Below are 16,620 nucleotides of genomic sequence, written 5' to 3' on the forward strand. Positions count from 1 at the left end.
GGCGGGTGCCCCACCTGACGTTGCCCATTTCATGAACTACTTCCAGTAGTTCATCGCACCTAGACGGGTCATCAGGCCTAGCCAACACGCGCGCGCCGATCACGTTCAGATTGCGTGGCTGTAGTGAGCATAAAGCGCCCAAAACATTCCTGCGTCTGTAATAGTCCAGTTGGGCACAGAAAGGATCACACAGGAGCCGGTCCCTAAGCAACTGCTGTTGCACGACGCTGCGAACTACTCATTTACCTGAAGAAGTATTGAAGCCATCAGTAGATGTCATACCTGCGGCATATCTTGTTTCTGAACCAAACTTCCGTGAGATCAGATTTATCAGATTTATCTGATGACGGCGTGCTTGTCGCACGACTGGAAGCGGTATAGCGAGGAGCTCAGCTTGGTAATATGAGTTCAGGGGGCGCAGTCCACCTATACCCATCTTGCTACAATCTATGCTTGCATAGTCTAACCAACCAGTTGTTGGTTTGGTGCTGCCTAACATTCCACTAGGTAACAGGAGGGTCGGGAACTTCTTCCTTCCCACTGCGTGATCCGCTCTTTCATAACCCACTATATTAGACACAGTTGGTAGAGCGCGCCAATCATTTGTGTCATCAATATGCACTCCGTAATATGTCAAAGCAGATGACACCCCATTTGAATTGACGTCAAGCCTCTTACCAGCCTCTCTGGCATACGTGTTCGCCTCGATCTTCCGGCTCGTTGCATAACTGCCGAATTTCACAATGACGCACACCACAAATCGACAGGCCGATCTGCTGATGTATCGATGGCCAATCTGCCAGCTTAAACTCTGGCTTCTTCACCAGATCCATTACGAACGCCGTAACGCCGTAATAACGCGCAACATGTTTAATAAACCGAGATCAATACTGGCGTCACCGCTCACCATTGAAACGTTTGAAACGATTACATTACCATCGAGAAACGTTTCGATTAGCTATCTGTAATGTATGCAGGAAAGAAATTAAGTTTAGAGTAAAGAAATGAAACTTTATGGTTAACGCTTCATATAGATTAGTACGAATTCGAGTGTCCGTTGTGATTCCATCTGCGATGTATTCTACCAAACAGGACTCTTCTAACTTTATTCCTTGCGCAAGTCGTTGCATAGAATAGATAAATTCTAATGTGGACTCCTCTGTTTCCTTCTTCCGAGTTGCCTATTTTCGATGCACATCGTTTGCTCGAATAATCTTACCAAATTCTTCTAATAATGCTGCACGCAACGCGGGATACGATTTGGTTTCTCGCTGCAACATCACAAAACTTTTTGCCGCACCTATTATTTTTTTGCGCATCATAACTAGCATCTGGTCATGTGTCCAACGTGCCATCTTCGGAATATCTTCAAACTCGTTCAACCACACCTCAAAGTCCTGCGTAAGATCATTTCCGTACGTTTTTAATCCATCTTCGACGTCACGAAATAAATATGGTTTACGCGTCACATCCGGCATTTCCGGCGATACTTCTTCTTCGGACATAGCGGGCTGTATTTCCGCGTCTTCGAAATTGTCCGTATTCATAGTCTCATCCATTATTTCAATGTGTCCTTCCTCCACCAATCTTCTGGCCAATTCTTCCTTGGTGCCTGTCGTAGCAAGTTTCCTAGCGGCACATCGTCTGACCAAACCAGGACGAGTTAAATCGTTCAACAACACAAGGATTCGCGCTTCGTTCTCCATTTCGTTTGTCATTCACGTCTTTTACGCGGTAATCGCTTATTGGCTCGGCTCGGCTGTCCTGGCCTAGAATTGGCCTCAATTCTGTCTGGCACAAAGATCCTTCTACGTTTTAGGACTGGTGGCCCATTTCCTCAACTTGTCTGCCTCTAAAATGCCATCGTACCAATCGGCTGTCCGTAGCGGGTTTTCTTTGCTCAATGGCCTTTAGTTTTTCTTCCAGCGCCAACAGGTCCAAGCGTAGCTGAATCGCCTTCAACCGATCAGAAATGGCGGAATTTTCATCGGCGTCACCCATACCATCACCTTTATACTCCTCATATCGGTGGTTTGGTTGCGCAATCGGTGTAATACACGGAGCATCCAAAATGGCAGCATCTGGTTGCATGAGTGTGGCACGCGGAGCGTCCAAAAAAATTCCTGTTTCTAACATTTCTTTAAATTGATCTTCTACATCATTCTGATAATGATGAGGATATCTATAGGATTTTGAATAAGTTGGTACCTCATCTTTTGCAATGATTTTATGTTTTATTGCGGTAGTACAAGTTAATTTTTCATTTGGTTTAAGAAGAACTTGTTGATTATTGATCAGAACTTTAACTATTTCTTCTTTTTCTTTTTCTGTCAAATGATTTGTTCTGATTAATTTTAATAAATCATGCCCGTTAATGTTATTTCCTGGTATTGGTATTGGAGTAATTGTTTCAAAATTATTCACTATAAGTTTGAATTTTTCCTTCAAATTCCAGGAGTTTCTGACTGCTAGTTGTAATTTTTACTTTCGTTTGTTTGCTCATGGAATGGTATAATCCAGGTGCAATAAAAATTCCTTTTCTTAGTTTCTGATACGTCGGTACACACCAATCACCACTTTTGTTGGATGTAAGTTGAACATTATACGTATAGAGTTTTGTTTTAGGAAAAATATTTTTGAAATGGAATAATTTCATTTCCAATTTTAAGGTGTTATTGACGGTAACTAATTTCTACATTATTTTTCGCAAGGTATTCTGATCCCAGTATATCATCGAAAAAGTAATGGCATTTAAGTTCGTAATAGGTTTGAGTTGGTACATCTCGCCCTATTAGATTTGCAAACCCTTTTCTAGTAATTTTATGATTTCCTGCAATGTTTTAGACATTTACCTGTAGTATTTCCTTTACGTTTGTTATGATTCCTGGCTGTATGACATTTTTATTTGCTCCTGAATCTATTAAAAGTCGAATTGTTTGTTTTGTGACTTTGTTAAAGCTGCTAAGGTACGGAAGATAATTTACGTCTTCTCCTTTATTAGCTCGGTCCAACAAAAATTTGCATCAATGTCTTCCGTGGGTTCTTCATCGGAACTATCGTTATCTAGCAAATTGTTTTTTATCTGTCTTTTGTTTAATGTTAACTTACTTCGCACAGATCCAATCGCGATTGGCCACAGAGTATCTTTTTTGTTCTATAGTTTTGTTGTTCGTTTTGGCATATGAAAATTGAACTTTTTTAAATTTTTTTGTCCCTGTTCTGTGAGTTTTATTGCTCTTATGTTGTTCTGTGTTAGCGGTTCGTTGTCGTGATCGTAATCACAACATTCTCCCCACCAGTGTAACGCTCCTGGGCGTTACACTCTTCTTACGTTTGTTTGCTCCTTACCCCGGTCAATACCACACGGTTCGCTTTCTGCACAATCGTTCCCCCCACATCCAAAACTGCTATCTTTGGTGAATGATTTGTCGGCAATAATTTCTTCTGGAAATCGTTGTTGGAAATTTGGCGATTTGAGACAGAGGGCCCAGCAACGGGAGCCGATGGTTCTTGAGCAGGTAGGGGGTCTGCATATCGGAAGGTTATTTCTTCGCACACAGAAGGTTTGAAATCTACATCATCTTCGCATATGTTCAATGCGGCATTTATCTTTTCTCGGATTTCGATGTGAGAATTCCATTTTTTGCGATGCAATTATCCTTTGCATATCTTCCCTAAGAAATGCCATATCCTTGAATTGGTCTCCATCAGATGCCAGCTTCAATACGATGTGAGAATTCTGATTTCACAAAAACAGAATCAGCTTGTCAATTATCCCCCCTTCACCTTCGTGGATTCGGAGCCGACTCCGGAGCCGTGGGTTCGAATGACAAATGAGGTCGGTCCTGTCGGTCTCAGCTATTTCCTCTGCAAAATCTTCTACTTCCTCGTATGTTGGCCCGAACCTTGTAGGACGGTAGAACTGATAATTATCTTCTTCCTGATCCTGCTGATCTTGAAGGTTGATCTTTATTGTGGATACCAACCGCTTCACGTCGTCTTCGCTGTCGTTACATATCACTTCACCTATTATTTTAAATTACTTGTTGCACTTTCAATGACTTTTCATTTTTTGTAACGGTCACTTTTTTATCAGTTCTCTTAAGATCATTGCCTTTTTGTTTACTTTTCAATTATTTTCTGGTTAAAGTCACTGTCTTTTTATTCACTTGTTCTATTCTTCTTAATTTTTAATTCCTCCAGTGCTCTTCTAAAATTATTCCTCTCTTCACTATCCTTTTGCTCTGCTCTTAGGAATAGTAGCATATTCCGATCTCTGTCCTTAGGAATAGCAGGGTTTGGGCTCGTCCTGATCTTCCGTATGACTCTCAATCGCAGTCGACGGAAAGTCGCCTGAGCTTCCTTGTAAACTTTAATCACAAATTATGGAAAAGTTCGCTTATCTAGGGTCTGGTCTAAATAGTCGCTTTCGATAGGAAGGTAGCTCTCGATAGCGATATCCAATTGCTGAGAAGTACTAAGGACCTCCACTGTCTGCCCAGGCTCCCAGCTGGTTATTTTATCTCTGATCAGACGAGTTGTTCTGACGACTGTTCGATGAGCTGTATCCTGTGGATTGGTAGGAGGCTTGAACTTCCCACCTATAGGGGACCTAGTCGCAACTCTTCCATTGGGGATTGGCTGACGCCTTCTTCTTGTTACGTCTAGCACAGCTGTCACTTATAGTCATAGACTACCGTACACTTGGAGTACACTTTCAACGTCTCGGGTTTTAGCCTTGAGCAACTAAAACAAATGTTTAGTGAGCAAACTAAACAAACTAATCGGTCTCATTCGTTTGGCATTTTCATGTTCTTGAGTAAATTCCAGTAATTTTTTTTTTCTCGAAATGCATTAGAAATCGATTAGCATAGATTGTATGCTTAACATCCAGACATAATATTTTGTCCCATACCAAGTACGATTCAACTTTCTACAGTTGTCGTCACTGCATTAATCCTGCCGTTCCCCGGGCTTAGGCCATTGTTTTAAGCAAGCATTCCCATTACCTTTACCCATTAAATAAATTAACAAATATACCATAAGATTACAACATAACTGCACAATTTCGAGATCTGGTTAAGACTAAACTGTATCAAACTAACTATCTTGATTTATCATATTAAACATTCTGTGATAAATAACTTCAAACACAACACAATTAGCCGGTGAGGCTCAGTACCGTTTAATTCGCAAAATTGGTTATAAATGTATACAGTTTGACAATATTCATGATTTTTTATATAAAGGTCTCTGGCGAAAGGTATGATTGTAACCATTGTAAAAGTTGTGCGAGATCGTTGATAATTTTTGAACAGGGAATCAACCTTTGTTATAAGATAGCTGATGAAAGTAGCGAAAAATGAACGAACCAAAATGTAAATAAATGTACAGGTGTATTAAATGTAAACATTTTATTTTTATTTAAAATCTTGTTAATCTATTCCGTAACATGGAAAGATCGACTTATCTGAACCATCCGAAATGTTACGTAATGGACGTGCGACACTGGTAAGTTTTTATATGCAATTTTATTTTTTCCCATAGACATCAGATTTTCAAATAACTTCATGCCATACTATAACGAATGAGTTGTCGAACCGCACAACGATTCACGAATGAATGACATTTTATGCCACATGGTCGAATACAGGAGATCCCAGACTAGAAAGGAGTAGAGAATCTCATTGCGACAGACGGCACGAGAATGACGAGGTGCCTCCGTCATCCTTGGAGAAGTTATCAGGATCATTAAGCAACTGAAATGTAACAAGTCAACTGACAGTGATGTGCTTGTGTTAGAATTCTACACATTTGCGAACAGGATCAACTACCGGAGCAGTGGACGCTGGGTGTCATAAACCAATGATCCAGTCGACCCACAGGTTTAAGTAGGTTCAGTAAATACGAAAATTCTGGTAGGTGCATGCTGCCATAAGCAGGTTGTTCAGTAGGTTCAGTAGGTGCAATGATTCCGGTAGATGCAAGTTCGAATCTCACCGGAGTTTGAGGCAGAGAGACGAACTCTCCTGTCTGCTATTTAACATAGCTTTGGAAGGTGTCAGAAGAAGCGCATCAGGGGTACGATTTTCAATCGTTCACTTCAATTCCTTCGCAGATTCGATGGCTTCGCAGATGACATCGACATCTGCGGCGGTATGCGGTCAAACGTTCTCTACCGTCAAACGGCCGAAATCAGCTGACGCATTCATATCGACCTGCTGAATAATATTCAATTTATTTAATTACTTATCCGGCGCTACAACCATTTCGCGGTCTTGTCCTGCTGCAGGAGACCTCTAAACCGCTCATGGTCGAGCGATTTCGTCTGTCAATCCATTATCCCGGCCTTTCTGGCGGACGCATCAACGCCATCACTCCAACTCAGTTTGGGCCTAAAACGCCTCCTCTGTCGATGTGGACTACCTAAAAGGACTTAACGGGCCGGTCGTCCGGTGTCATTCTCATGGCGTGACCAGCCCACCGGAGCCTGGCGAGTCTAATCCACTGTACGACAGTAAGTTCACCGTACAACTCGTAGAGCTCGTCATTGTAGCGGCTCCTCCATTGTCCTTCATTGTATTGAGTTAGAAAGCTTAAGCTTTTAGCCTGTATCTGCCGAATAATCCAGGTACCGTATCATTCTGTACAGATTCGTAAAGGACATAGCATTTTGACATTAAGAATGACACAAGGAATCATTTTTGTGAAACTACAATTTGAGAAAAATCGATTAGACTTTAGAAATTTAAGTTTAATGTCATTTTTTTTAAACAATAAATAAGTCTGATTATTAAAATTCACCTTTTTCAATTGTTTTCGTTAAAAAAAATTGTTAGCATTTTTGGCACACGGGAAACATGGCCTAAGCCTGCTCTGACCAGCAAGCAAAATTTTTTGTTTTGACATTTGTCCAGCTTGGGTTAGCTGCTTTCATTAGGAAACCAATCTAATCCTTGTTTCCTAGGCTTAACTTGTTTCCTAGGCTTAACTTGGTTTGTTATTTGTATGGCGAGCTGTAAGCGCATAAGCCTGGAAACGTCAAATCGCATACAAAAAAAAAACTGGCTTAGAGTATGATTTCAGCCATTGTCGGTAGTGACTTTTGGCAAAAGATAGTTAAAATAGTGGACGACTTTGAATGTGCGCTCACCTATTTGTACTTCACTCCTGCGTAAGTAAGGTTTTGATAGCAGGGCCGCTGGGGGTGCCATCGCCTGTTTGATCCTTTAGTAAGCATCCGCTACGTAGGAAAGCCGTAAACCAATCAGGTCTATGTCATCAGCATACGCCAGGATCTGGATTGACTTATAGAAGAAGATCCCCAAAGTTGTCGCCTAGCAGTCGCGGATGGCCCTCTCGAGCGCTAGGTTGAAGAGTAGATAAACTAACCCATCTGCTTGACGCAGGCCCTTGGTGGCAGCTACGGGTCGTGAGAGTTTTCCATCCACCATCACCTGGCATGTGACGTTGGTCATTGCCATTTGTACTAGTCTAGTAAGTTTGGCCGGGATTCCGGAAGCTCATTGCGTCGTATGCGGCCTTGAAGTCGATGAAGAGATGGAAAGAGTGTAGCTGCTGCTCCGCCATCTTCTCCAAGATCTGTCGCATGGTGAAGATCTGATCAGTGGTTGATTTTCCGTTTCGGAAGCCCTCTGATAGTTTCCAACTACCTTTTGTACGAATGGGACAAGACGATTTTGTAGTATAAGGGAGAATATTTTGTAGGCGGTATTCATCACCGTAATACCCCTGTAATTGCTGCACTCTAGCTTATCTCCCTTCTTGTATACGGGGTGGATGATACCAAGGTTCCAAGCACAAGCCCTATCACTAGCTCATCGCGAGACGACCTCTGGCTGGTAACTGACCAGATCTCCATCCTTATTTAGACATCAGGTCACCTTAGGTCTGAAGTTGTTTCGGTGACCTGCTATCTCGTGGTAAAACTTTCTTCCGGGTCCGTAACGCACTCTGATTTCTTTAAGTTCCCGGACTCGCTGTTCGTCCCAGAGTTGTTTCTTGATGCGGTGAACTTTTTCTCCTCCCGTTTGAGCTGTGTATATTCATCTGCTCGCGTTCTATGGCGCGGCTGCATTGCTCGTTATGCGCAGTTCTTACGTTCGATCACCTGTCTACATTCTTCGTCGAACCAGCCAGATACATGTATGGTATGGTATTAATGTATGGGGTTGGTGGATGGTGTTGCATTGTTGTCCCGGTGTTGTCCCGACGTGCTGGGATAGTAGCAATGGCACAGTTGATAATATTCGTTTTTTGAGCAATCCACCTAGCAGAGCAATAACATTCAACAGCAGCCGCCCTTTTGTACGTCAGACTAGTCCACAAAATTTTATTGCAAGTTGAGCTAATAAATAAAAACAGTATTAGTAACAGAAAATCGGTTCGGTTAATTATCCAACTCGCACAATAAGGGTAAAACTGCCGCTCAGAATATCGCAAACAAAATGATTTATTTCTTTCTCTCGATAATGTTTCATCGCTTACGTCTCTAACTGCCCGGGTAGTGGTTCTCATCCAGTAGATGAAATACGCTAATCTACCATTCATCTAACCTTTCGCCTGTACTATCATAAATACACAAAACGCGAAAACTCATCCTGCACGTACCAGTAGTACGATTCCTTCTGTACCTATTGTTAGGATGTAAGGTTGGTTGGTTTTATTTAATGCACATGAAATATTTATTCAAAATTAACCAAAAAACGAAACCTTCGTTAAAACAAGGGAACTACTATCCTATGCGGCCGGGAAAGGAAGGAAAGGAACGGTTGTTTTTTTAAATGATGCTTACAGACAAACAATAAAAGAAAGAAAGGAAGAAACAGCGTAAACAATGTAATTTAATATAACATAAAATAACGAGACGATAACAGCTTACTTAAAACAAACAAAAATAAAAAATACATTCGTTAGTTGCCCAATTTTTGCGCATGTGTTTGTGTGTGTGTGTGTGTGTGTGTGTTTTTACTTCCGAGCCAGTAAGTTTGCTTCTTCCTTTGTTTCTTGTTGTTTACTAAAAAAAAGGCACACTTTATTCATTAGTTTGCAGTTTTCCTTTTTTGCAATATCGAACGATGGCGATTTTTGCAACCTCGTGTGATCATGAGTGCCAACACACGATTGATGACAGTAAGATGATTAGATGATGACTCGAGCGTGTGCGCGCGTACGGTGACACACGCACCCCACGCAAAAAACGATTAGTAGTCGCATTAGTTTCCTTTTTGTTTTAGAGCTGTTAATGGTAATGCAGGGTTTGATTACCCTACGCGGGATGGGTAGCGCTGGAAAAGACCCAACATTTTATAGGTGGTGTTCTGCATCATTCTCTCGTTGATAATGAAATAAAACAAACCAAAAATTAAAAACAACAACAAAACGGTGCCTATCACTACCATTTCGTGTGTTCCATACATATTGAGGACACACACTAGCTACCAACCCACTCAGGATTGTGTGTATGTGTGTGTGTGTGTGTGCCTGTGGTTGCAGCAATCCCGGCGCTTATTTCGCGGTTCGCCAAGGAAAAAAACGATACACACCAGACACAACATTACTCGCTACTCTCGAACCATGAAGTAAATTAAAAACCTTTCGAAAAAGATCTTCTATGCTGATTCAACTATCTTTTTTCCCTTTTTTTCTCTCTCTCGCGCATGCTTTTCGCTTTTCCGCATTTGACATTGTCAAACCACGGATGACTAACTGGCTATTCGGGGGATGCTGGGGGATGTGAGGTGTGATGGTGGGCGGGGAGAGAGGACAACTATCCCTTCACCCGATTTCGGAACAAATGAAAAGCCCTTTTCCCTATGCTACTTGCTCGATTATGACGATGAACAACGGGGTAAATGTGTGTGGGCCTGCTAATGTTCAAATGCCTAACGTAGGGAGAGGGAGTACACGGTCCGGGGAATTGGCGCTGGAAGATGGCGGTTGGGCGGTTTTGGGAGAGTGTGCATCAGCTGGCCACTGTTTCGACTCAGATCGGAAAGCATTTTGGTTAGCGGGATTCGAAGGTTTAAAACGCTGCTATTTAAATCCGAGTCCGGTCCGACCAAACGGGGGCGGTTGGTTGCGCCATTACAGGGGCCTGGTAAAGTTGGCTGGGAACATGCCCTTCTCGTTTGTGCCATCCTTCGTGCCCATCAACCATCCTTCCTCCTGTAATAAGCAAAAAAGGAAAGAAAACCATTACATGATGCTGTGCAACTGTACGATGGAGCAGTGTCCGCTAGCCAGCTGTTTCTTCGTACCTGATCTTCAGGATCTTCGTACTCGACCACATTGATAACGTCGCCAACCTCGAAGCTCAACTCGTCGACATCTTCCCGCACATACTTGTACGTAGCTTTCACGCGATACAAAACGCCCGGTGGCAATTCCGTTGTCGTTGCACCTGTGTAAAATTGTAAGCATAACAACAAGGGCATTAGAGGTGACGTAAATTGGGTAGCTTGCAGTTTGTAAAATTAAAGAAAAGAAGAAAGAATTCTAACGGTATCAGTTACGCTTGTGACGTAGAAATGGATAGGCTGCTACTAATCAATGATAGAAGAAGTGCAGGTGAATACGGCAGAGAGAGTAGAATGACAGGGTTTTTGAGATGGCAGGATAATGTAAGCGCCTGTCACCACAAGCGCAACACATGCCATTTCAACGGTCTTAGAAGACACCACAACCCCAGTAGGCATACTTCAATGCAAGCACATGATATCAAAATCGTAGCGCAGCTTAACATAAAATTCATCTGACAGTATCAAGTACTAATTGACCAGTATAAACATGCTGTGGGAAGGATTTTGACAACCAAACGATGTTTGTTTTAACCGAAGAAATATTTACTGCATTTATCGAATTATATATGCTTTAATTCATGAAAAATACAATAAATGATACCAAAAATCAACGCCTGGTTGTCACGTTTATACTCCTCGGTTTGTACTTCACTTCTAGCATCGTACTGGTGTTGTGGTAAGCTGCGCTACGATTGTGATATCATGTGCTTGCATTGCAGTATGCCTATTGGGGTGTTGTTAGAAGGGCCGTTGAAATGCCATGTGCTGCGTTTGTGGTGATAGGCCCTTGCGTTGTCCTGTCATCTCAAAACCCTGTATTGATGAATTTAACGTTAGAATTATTAGAAAAAGAGGGTTTTGCATGAGTCGTTCGGTTGGCAAATAATGATACCAAAGGTGTGATAATTATCAATAACCAAAAAATACAAATGTTTATCTTAAAGACCGAATGATGAGTGAGTCACCGCGGCGTAATATAACACTGAGATATTGGAGAATAATCTGGCTTCACAAGTGTATTCGAACTTATTGATCACCGTGTACATCCGAAACCGAAGGGGTTGCTGTCCGTGTAAATTGGATCGATATTTCTTCCGTATACGAGTGCAAAAGATTAACGCAGACGAACACCGTAAACAATCGCTCCGAATGTTCACGGTACGCGAACGGATTCAAACGTATGAATCCTTAAAGCTGTTTTATAAAAGAACTTGTAAATGAATGCTACAAACATGCTTCTATTTAAATTAGATTTGATTTCGAATCAAAATGATTATGACAACCAACCGTTTGATGATATGATTCGGGTGATGAAGGGAGGATTTTTGGAAGGAAATAAAATAAAAACACTACATATAAGTATTCAATTGGCGTAGAATTGCAAACACCCAATACTTATGTGCTAGCATTAAAGGTAAATCAGTGAAGTAACACTCTCTTGGTACTCTAAAAGGTAAGCGCTTAAGCAAATTTAAAATAAAAACACACATCTACACTTATTAATCACGTTGGCGAAAGAAAAGAAACAATAACAATTTACACAAGCGAGTGCGCACAAACTCACACAAACACACATATACACAGGAAGTAAAAACTAAGTCAACGGATGGCCACAACAAATTTGCGAGCAAAAAACAACCGAATTTTCCAACCTTAGTCACTTACCGACCGGAACGTCGCAAAGCAGTCCCGACTTAGTGTTATTGTTAAAACCGGCACGGATTAAGTGCGGCTGTTGATATTGTGCGATCAATAGGGGTGATCGTGTGTTACCGTTACCGGTATTGTTATTAAGATTGTTGAGCGTTACATTAGTGGCGTGATAGTGATAGGACGGAAAAGGGTGCTGATGGGTGGGAAGATTGGGATAGGGCTGGTTGCTGCTGTTGCCACTGATGGGACCACCACCCGTTGGTAGTGGCGTTGTGGAAGACTTCGGTACCACCATCAGCATCGGCGGCGTGGTGGTTGGTAGATAAACCGGAGGCGTCTGTGTAACCTTGTCCACGCGGACCGGCAATCCGGCAGCTTGTGGTAAAATGGTAGAACGGTGGTAGACGTGACGATCGGTTATGGTTACGGAGGACGATGGAACACACAATGAAGGAACGGTTAGTGTTGCGGCAGACGCCAACTGTTCGGGACAATTCCGGTACTGATACACCGGTGGTAGGTTCTGATGGGATCGAAGATGATGGGGATGATGGTGTGAGTGGTGCGGATGATGAAACGGTGAGGAAACCGTACCGAGTACCGCGGCTAACGTCCACAATGAGCATGATGTGTAACGGGTTAGTAACAGTTTAGTTGCAAAAGGATCGTAAGAAAAAGTAGAGTCTTTGTGTGGGTGTGTGTTGGAGTGACCTGTGTGGTTGATGGCTTATTTACATTAGTATTACTTGATTGTGAAACAGCTGCGCCGGTAGTAGTGGGCGTTGGATGATCGTCAGCAGCAGCATTAGCACTAGCAGCAACAGCATCAGCAGCAGTAGCAGCAGCGGCGGTTACATCCGTTGTTGGTACCACCGTTACATTGGTGGGTGGTTTTCGTTCCGGCACCCCATTTTCTGGTACCATCCGAGCGTTGCTGCTGATGGTGTTGATGCCACCGTTCGCGGTCGTGCTGTGCGTTTGGTCGGTTTGTTGTTGATGTTGTGTTGGAAGCTGATTAGTGGATGACTGCGGATGAGGATGAAGCGTACCGTTTGTGGTGGCCGGTGTGCTTTCCGTCGCCGCCTCTGGCAGCTGGTGGCCATTCTCCTTCGGTGCCGATGTGCCCGCATTTCCATTCAGCTCCGGTTCGTGCATTGCGCTATCACCGGCAGCCGTACCGTTTGGCGTTGGCGTTTTGGCCGCAGCGGCAACAGCCTTTACCACCTCCGTGTTCTGATAGGACGGTTCGTCATCTTCCTGCTGTTCCTGCTGCCTGGGCTGCTGATGGGGCGATGGCGTTCTCGGCGACGGGAGCACATTTTGTGCGGAGGTATCTGTTGGTATTTGCGGGTTTTAGTAGTCAAACGAAGTGGATACGGTTTCGTTTCACCATCGGCGATCAGTCCATCGATGTGGCGGCGGGTACATGTGGACGGTATGGGGTAGTAGGTATGAAGTAGTATACGCACACGCACACATACACACGCACACAAACGTACAATACGCACGCAACGCACGCACGCAAACGTACGCATACATAGAAATGGTATGATCGAATTGTGCGCATGGTGACCCCAAAATGGAAATGGTTGGTTGTGGAGACCAACGCGGCGAGAACACGCCCGTGAGCAAAGGGGACAGGATATAGAAAGAAAACACGGAAGAGAAAAAAAGAAGAAAAAAAACAAATTGTCACACACGCATGCTTTGTAGCTATATGTTCAGATTAAAGCTCGACTATTGTTCAAGAAAAAATCAACAACAACCAATTGTTTATCATTTTATCCATTTTTTACAATCTTATACCAAATTCCATACTGTATATCGTTTTTGGATGCTGCTTCAATCCATTCAGCGTTGTGCTGGTTAGGAAAATGTATTTACATGTAGCTTTTAATTGAAAACACAACATCAAAATGATGGTGCGGATTTAAACCCCCCTATTTACATAACAGAATGAACAGACATAACAATTTTACCAACAATTTTAAAAGACAATGTAACAGAAACGAATCATTTGTGTGTAGTTTCAAAGGTGCAAAAAGAAGGAAAAAAATGTAAATGAAAACATAAAATTAAAACAAAACACACTCAAAAAACAAGAAACAGATGTTGATGTAATGTACATTGAAACGTACAAAACATACAATGGAAAGAATAAACTGTTTTAAATTATAAACTTAAGAAAAAAACATATAATAAACCCAAATCTGCACTATTACCTCAATAATGTTCACGATATAGCCAGCAGTACAAAAAGAAGCGAAAATCAAAAACGTGTGCGCACAACACTTATCAATGACTAAACAATCTAGCAACAATACCAAACGTAAGGAAGGGACAGAGGAGAGTTGTGAAATGAATAGTGAATGATACAAATTTTGTCAAACAACTAACCACGAACCAAGGCTTACAAGAGCGAAAAAGCAACATCGAAACAAAGAGCGATGTATGTTTAGTATTCGAGCCATTTGTTTGATTGTTTGTTATTAGTTGTCGAGAATTGATTACGATGATGTTGCATGGATTCATTTTATGAACAATGGATGATGTCGTAAACGAAAAAGCTAATAATGTGTCCCTGCACTGACAACAGACGCTGAATCGAATGTAATGGATAGAAGCACGGAATGGAAGTGACCATAAGGAAGCGATGAATTGTTGTTCTTCTTCGTAAATAATCGAGTGGAAATGGGCACGTAACACGTGTAACAGTAATACCAAAAACAACTCTACTCACGTCCGTTAGCATTGGCCGAACCGTTAGTGACATTATTCACAATCGATAAATTCGCTTTCACTGGTGACTGTTGGGGGCTAGATGGGTTTGAGTTAGCTAAAACACACGGGAAAAACGAAAGTAAAAACATTTATAATCAGAACATTTGTACCACAGAGCGGCAGTTGTGTAGTACGTTACTTGGTACGATTGGGATAGTTAGGAAGTAGTACACTCTGCATGTGTTTTATATGTATAAACACATGTTTTTAAAATGTTTTTTTTTGCTAAACAAAATCTTTGGAGTCCTACTGTATCATCAACTTTACCAGAAGTTCATGAGAGACTGCATTCCGAAGATATAAACTGAAGAGCAAAACTAAATGTTATATATTAATGGAAATCTTGATTTACGCGTTTCACTTCTACACAATGTTTTTTACCGTCGAACGTAGCTTTTATCTTTATTTTAAATCTTTATCATTTGGCTCTTGGCTAACAAAAGGCTCTTCAGTACAAACTTTGAAGATCATTTCATACGTCCGAAAACCTGATTTTTGGACCACTTTAATGACAACATGATCAAAAACCCCTGAATACAATAGCAGGAACTTTATCGGAGATTTAGACAAAAATCGTCGAATTTGTTCTATTACCAACGGTGCGATCTGCACGCTGTACACTGCTCAGCAGTTTACGCTTAGAAGTGCCACGTTGTTTCTGGTAAGTGGCCAAAAGAATTGTCCAATGCAGTCCAAACATTTTTTTTTGTGGCCGGAAAATGGAAGGATACCCATATTTGCTTTTTTGTTATCCTGTCAATCCATTATCCCGGCCTTTCAGGAGGACGCATCAACGCCATCACTTCATCTCAATTAGGGCCTACCTCCTCAGTCCATGTGGACAATCTGTACGGACTTTACGAACTGGGTCGTTCGGAGCCATTCTCATGACGTGACCAACGGCAGTAAATTCTCCATACAGCTCATAGAGCTTGTCATTGTAACGTCTCCTTCCACACAAACGGGGCCAAATATCCTTCTGAGCACCTTCCTCTCGAACGCGGCTAAGAAGGTTCTGTCAGTTTTGGACAAAGTCTATGTCTCAGAGGGGTACGTGAGTACTGGGACTGTATAAGTTTTATATAGTCCCAAATTCGTTCGTCATCGTTCGTCAGCTGGAACCCGAGGTTTTCTGCCGCCTGTTCAATCCTTTGGTAAGCATTCGCAACGTAGGAGAGCCGTAAACCAATGATGGCTATGTCATCAGCGTAGGCCAGGATCTGGATTGACTTATAGAAAATGATCCCCGAAGTTTTCACCTCGCGGATGGCCCTCTCTAGCGCTAGGTTCAAGAGTAGTCAAGCTAACCCATCTGCTTGGCGCAGATCTTTGGTGGTAGCAAAGGCCCTATAGGAGAGTTTTACATCATCCTTTCTTACAAGTAGCTTAAAAAATCATGAAATTTACATATGACATTAGTTTAATAAGGCGGTAGTACACAATGGTGACCAGGACATTGTGTACTACCGCCTTATTAAACTAATATTAATTACTTTTAAATGTTGAACGAATATGTACAAAATTAAAACTACGACAAAGGGTAATATCATACTCGTTGTTTAAACGCTTGCGCTTAACTGTGCTGCATCTATCACCTACCATTGATCTTCTTCAGCGTGTAAGAACCGCGCTGGGATTCGGTGGCCAGTTTGTCGACGATCGCTTCCAAATCGGCGTACACCTTTGACGTTTCACTGTGGAACTGCTGCTCGCAGGCGAACAACGTCTGCAAGTTCGTCACCAGGAACAGTATTCTAGAGTCGTACAGGGCCGGCAGTTCATCGTGCAGCTCCGAATTCAACACCTCGTATGTGCTCTTTGCATCCTCCAGCTGTTCGCGGCCTCGTGAAACCTAAAACCAAAT

At 42.2% G+C, this 16,620-nt stretch overlaps 1 protein-coding gene across 1 annotated transcript in view; it reads right to left on the minus strand.

Annotated features, from left to right (window-relative positions):
• Positions 1 to 10,107: 10,107 nt before the first annotated feature.
• LOC128711630 (myc box-dependent-interacting protein 1) overlaps positions 10,108 to 16,620 on the minus strand; it is a 36,398-nt gene continuing 29,885 nt past the window's right edge. Inside the window, exons 5-10 of the mRNA XM_053806512.1 lie at positions 16,356 to 16,608; positions 14,716 to 14,811; positions 12,722 to 13,309; positions 11,988 to 12,350; positions 10,281 to 10,423; positions 10,108 to 10,188 (exon numbers count right to left, since the gene is read on the minus strand). Coding sequence (XP_053662487.1) covers positions 10,108 to 10,188; positions 10,281 to 10,423; positions 11,988 to 12,350; positions 12,722 to 13,309; positions 14,716 to 14,811; positions 16,356 to 16,608 — 1,524 coding nt within the window. The remainder of the gene's footprint in view (positions 10,189 to 10,280; positions 10,424 to 11,987; positions 12,351 to 12,721; positions 13,310 to 14,715; positions 14,812 to 16,355; positions 16,609 to 16,620) is intronic.

The sequence above is a fragment of the Anopheles marshallii genome, chromosome 3 (assembly GCF_943734725.1).
Source record: "Anopheles marshallii chromosome 3, idAnoMarsDA_429_01, whole genome shotgun sequence".
NCBI classification, from domain to species: domain Eukaryota; kingdom Metazoa; phylum Arthropoda; class Insecta; order Diptera; family Culicidae; genus Anopheles; species Anopheles marshallii.